Below are 5,877 nucleotides of genomic sequence, written 5' to 3'. Positions count from 1 at the left end.
ATATGGACAACTTTTCCACACTTAAAACAAGTCAACTCCAACTTTCCTAAACTGTTTGTGCATTCAGATGAATAATGTCCTTTCTGGTTACACTTGAAGCACGTCACGTTGAGCTTATTGCATCTTCCGGGGTGTCTCTTTCTGCAAGTCTTGCATTCCTAAATTTGGGGTCTACTATCCTTCGTCGACTGCCCGGCTTTCTAAAAGTGATTCTTTTTATTCCCATTTCCGGCCTTAAATTTCTGGAATTTCTGATTCTAACTTCCCACATTCTTTCCAAACTTCCCTCTAAACTTGGAACTTCCTTGATCTTGTTCTGATTCCTCAAACTTTCTTTTCTTTCCTTCACTTTCCCTTTTAGTTATTTCTCTTTCTCCTTCTACAATCATGGCTTTCTGTACCAAAGCAGCGTAAGTCCTTATCTCAAGAAGAGCCACTTGACTACGAATCCATGGCTTGAGTCCTTGTTGAAATATTTTAACTTTCTTCACTTCTGTATTCACATACTCGGGTACAAACCTTGCTAACTCTGAAAACTTTACTTCATATTCAGCTAATGTCATATTTTCTTGCTTTAAATCCAAAAACCTCATCTCCAACCGGTCTTGCATGTAACTTCGCAAATACTTCTCCAAGAATAGCTCCGTAAACTTCTCCCAAGATATAGCTTCTCCTTTAAGCAACGCTTTAGTAGAATCCCACCAGTAACTAGCTTCATCCTTAAGGTAATAACTTCCGTACTGCGCCTTCTTATCGTTCTTAACCTCCGCTAACTCAAAGGCCTTCTCCATTTCTCTCAACTAGGACTGAGCTTATCAGATCTAACAAACCTACAAACTTCAGGGGATGAAAAGATTGAAAATTTTTGAAATTCCCGACTCCAGGGGTTGAGGGTTGTTGTAAGAGTTGAAAGTGTCGGTTCATCATATGGGTGTCTTGGTTTTGCTCTTGGTTTTGAGTTTGAGTTTCTTCTTCTTGGTGATTTGGTGAAGTGGCCATTTTATAAACCTGATGAGCAATTATTTATCAATATGATAGCATGGCATACATAACAATAAAGATTCCTTTAGAAATAGTTTTGCAGGTTTTAAGTTTTTACCCAGTTACTCATGCAATCCTATTACTACATAATTCACTCACCGATGAGGGTTCTCACATGACATAAGGTGTGTTATCACAAAGATATTTGAATATGGTTTACTTAGGAAACATGATATGTAAAGCAGTTTATAAAACTTAAGATTTCGCAATATAGAAACAAGATGCATATATAGATAATTTATGGAGTTCATCGGTTCCTTGCAAGATAACCAAGGTACATAGATAAATAGTTCCAATACAGTAAGTTATGGGAACAAGGTACAATAACATAGCAGGGTTAAATAGAGGAAAAACTGGAAAATATCCACCTGTCTACCACTAAGTTCTACCTAGCTACTAATACTACAACCAATACTAAGTTCTGAAGTACAATACATCATGAAAAGAAAAAGGGATCCCGACATCTGACCAAGTATCCCAAAGCCTACTGGCGTTGAAAAGAAATCATAACAATTACGGGATCCACCAGATGTCCCGTCTGATCTCACAATCTCACTAACCATCAAAATCAAGAATCTCCCTCAATACTGACAACATCCAACGAATGATCTTATGAACCCTCTGGGCCTCAACCTCAGCATCACTGGAAGATAGTCCCTCATCCAACCGTCTACGGACAACGTGCTCCACCATCTCAATATGAACTCTCCACTCAACCTCCAACATTGATGGTTGCTGCCTAGACTCACGTGCCAGCCTATCTACAAATGATCTCAACTCGGGGATGCGAGAGTACACAAAGTCTTGGTCTTGAGCTAGCTTACTACCAACATGGGCAGGCACAGGTACAACAGGCTCTCGCTCAGGGGCTGGGGTCTATAGGATTGGTCTCAGGGGAGAAACAGGCATAGGGGCCTCACTGCTCCCAGATGGATCCTCCTCAGGGTCTGAACTAATATATAGGGGCTCCACTGATGGGGGTGGAATAAAGTCCACTGGGAAACGAGGCAATAAACTATCCTCAGAATCAGAATCACTACCACTACTAGGGTCTTGAGATGAAACATAAAACAACAGCCAAGAAAACAATATTAGGGTTAAATAAAACCTCCAACTGACTCAATGCCCTAACTCTATTTATCACATTTACCTATTTATTTAAATTAGACTATACCTAATAGTCTAACTCAACTCTATATGAGTCGAATATTATCACAATATAATTACCCAAATACCCTTTTATCATAACTTGTCTCAGGGACTAGATCTTGTAGCTCTGATACCAACTTGTGACGTCCTCTATCTTGGGGTTAGGAAATAAGGACCCACAGACCAATAAACTAATACCATAATAGCAGTAATATAATAAAACCCCAATAATAACGGGATCTAAACAGGATAAAGTATGAGACAAGATTACAACTACCAACCAATATAAATATATATTACAACCCAAAATATGAATAATATCAAATTATTCGATTCATACTTGGAATCGACAAATAACCCAAAAGTATCTGATTCAACCATTACACCTCCCACTATCGTTTTCTCACGCAACAACTACCTGATCTGGCATCTGAAAACCTACAACATGGTAGGGACCGCCAGTAATGCTCTTACAAGCGGTGCGCCTAAGTCTGGTCATCTTCTTGCTTAACTGCCATGGTTAGATCAAAGCAAATAGGTGAGCAAAGACGCTCAGCAAGTAACTATATAGCAGTTCAAAATATCAACATAAAAACATTAACTGAGGCATTCTATTTCTGGATACAACTAAGCTAGGTGGCAGTATTCTTTTAACGGCTAGGTAAAGGCATTTGAAAAGGTCCGGGCATTCAAGATTCAAAGCTTAGAAGAAAGCCGACATTCATCACAAATCAAAAGTAGGGTTCTCAAGGAATTTCTCATTTTGAAGGAAGCAATCATTCAAGCTCCGAGAATCAATAACAATGTAGAATAACAGGGATCTCGATCAAATTTCATCACTTTAAAGAAGATACTACGCATTCGGTTTCATTTCAAGTAATTAAGCAAGTTGCTTAATCAAAGATGTGCATTACCCTTTTTATAAAATATTAAGAACCCTTGATTGGAATATCCATATTTTAAATATAATACGGGTGATTAGCCCGTACTGATCTCCATCTGGTCATTAAGGTACTTGTGGCAATATTTCATCCTTATAGTGGACTAGCCCCGCTAGCCTCTAATATGTCTGGACTAGTCCCACTAGTCTCTTACGTCTCAATCCAATCTTCAAGGAATTCATCTGGAAAACCTTTATATTGGAATACAAAAGAGCTTATCTAAATTTAGTTTTAACGTTACCAAAAAGTGAAATCATTTGGACTCTTTCAAGTCGAAAGTCATTCTTAAGTCCAATTTAAGAATTCAAGGAAAGTGAAAAAATCGAAAAAGGGGATCATAAGTTAAAGATATTAATCGATCGTTGATCAAAAATATAAGTTTACAATAAGTATAGTTCCAAAGAATGATACGTAACAAGGTATAAGGAATAATAGGTCATCTCAGTTAACAAGATATAACATGTGAAAAGTTCATAAATCTCTTTTTTTCAGGGTCAAGGATTAACAAGATACAGGGATAGGGAACAAGTTTTAGAAATAAGGGGTTACTGTTAGGGATCGTCATATGGACTTATAACAAGCTCATTCCAGGGAACAGTTTTAAGGTTTCTCAAGAATCAATAACAAGTATAACAAGCACTTTCATTCTATCATGGCATCAGTAATATCCTCTCTATATCAATTCATAATAGAAGGCAGAGTTACTTGCCTCAAAAGCTTTCCTGCTTAACGGAACCCGCGCTACTGCCACCTAAGATATCCTTTCATTTCCTAGCCTGAATGTCTCTGCTATCCAAATCTACAATACAAAAAAGAACCCTAATTAGCAACTTAATTGATTCCTGACATTTCTCAGAACGTCTAACTTCTACCCCAATCGCATTAGACACTTATACTCATGCATAACACGCAGCACATAATATAATATACCTCTATACTTTTTATATCACTGATTATCTTGATACTTCACACATAACAAGTAATCACATAATCCCATGATTTTGACAACTCAGTCTTATTAAATCGCGTCGACTATATTTCTTATACATATCTATTGACTTACTTTTCAAAAGTCGGGCATGACGTAATCGTATCTACGCTTACCCTTAATACATCAAACAATCAAGTATTCGTAATTATATTTTAACACTTAACATGTAATATGCAACTCCATCTCAACATATAATCCAACTAACAATTCATAAAATCTATATTCTATTTATCAATATAACCAAACGAACTAACATGCACAAGTCCAATTCATGATTTCCTTAAAATCGAATAAAATCCATATTTTTAAAATCAAAAATCTTAACTTAATCGTACTCAACTAATCATATATGAATTCATATTCCTTCGAACCCAAATTCGATTTCCTACTTAACCGATAAACCAATAAAACATCGAAACAAACTTGTAAAATCAACATGCAACCATTCGTATCAATATGCATATTCTTAATCATAAATCGAATCCTAATTCAAACCAAATCTAAGGAATAAGTTCTTATCAATCAAGTTTATCACATATTTCGAACCAAAATCTTATAAAACCGAAAGTAACATTCGGATTTTCTTAAACGAAAGCAACATCAACATGCATCAATTCGATTGTACTATAGGTTTTAGGACTCAGGCAAGCATCATTGTCCACCGCCGGTTCAACGGAGTTCATTATCGGCGGCGGCAAGGTCTCGGAGATGCCCCCATTCACGGTTTTCTTCGACGAAACCTAACCTATTAGCTTTTATTTCAACAATCCACTAACATGCAAGCATCAATCAGTCATTTTATAAAAAGATATTAGGAGAACAACTCAAATCAAGCAAGAACCCGAAAGGGTTCATCTTTTTCAAACCAACACACGACCACACTCTCACATGCAAGAATACATACACACACACATATATATTTATAACTAGATGAGCATAGATATGAGCTTAAAATTGAAATTCGACCATGGAGAAACCAAGCACCAAGAGGAGAGAGAGAGAGAGAGAGAGAGAGAGAGAGAGAGAGAGAGGAGAGCTCGAGAGTGAGAGAGAAGAGAGAGGTCGGGTGAAGAAGAGGAAAAAAAGAAAGGGAGGGGGTATATATAGCCAAAATGGCAGGGGCATTTTGGTAAAAATGCAATCAATTTCTAAATTTATGTTTTCTTTTCTTTTGATTAACACTAAAATCATTTTGAAAAATACAAATCATCTTTATAATATTAGAAAATATCATAAATTCTATTTTTAAAATAAGAGCATAAAATTAGCTCTTCTCCCATATTTTCAAATAATTTTTTTTGAGTGAATAGATCATTTATTATAGATTTTACAAATAAATCCCAAATAATAGAAATAAGCTTCATAAAAATTATTTTAAAATATCATAATATCAAAATAATTATGACCATCATTTTTGAAAAGTATCTGGGATTATTCCAAAGCTAGTGAAACAAATTTCGCACCTTGATCATATCTTAATAATTTTATAAAATTATGTAAGGATCAATAAATCCTTGTTTAAATCAAATTAATCCTTTTTTAAAGTCATTTAAAAACTCGTGAATCACGGATTCATACTCGTAATCATCAAATAACATATATTCACATAATAGTAACCACCATAATTCGTATCCTTATAACTTAGCACATAGTTACCCTTTTTTAATTCCTGATTACGCGAGTAATAATTACTCGACAACCCAATTCATATAATAAATTTCCGATTATAAACTCAAATCACATAAACACACGAAT

At 35.6% G+C, this 5,877-nt stretch overlaps 1 protein-coding gene across 1 annotated transcript; it reads right to left on the bottom strand.

The window, feature by feature from the left end:
* Positions 1–257: 257 nt before the first annotated feature.
* Positions 258–791, bottom strand: LOC141691255 (uncharacterized). Its single transcript, XM_074495992.1, has one exon. It carries the CDS (start codon positions 789–791, stop codon positions 258–260), a length of 534 nt encoding a protein of 177 aa, XP_074352093.1.
* Positions 792–5,877: the final 5,086 nt, after the last annotated feature.

This window comes from Apium graveolens, chromosome 10 (genome assembly GCF_009905375.1).
Source record: "Apium graveolens cultivar Ventura chromosome 10, ASM990537v1, whole genome shotgun sequence".
In the NCBI taxonomy this organism is placed as follows: domain Eukaryota; kingdom Viridiplantae; phylum Streptophyta; class Magnoliopsida; order Apiales; family Apiaceae; genus Apium; species Apium graveolens.
The sequence above is the reverse complement of the archived record's forward strand: the minus strand, read 5'-3'. Positions and strand labels throughout refer to the sequence as shown.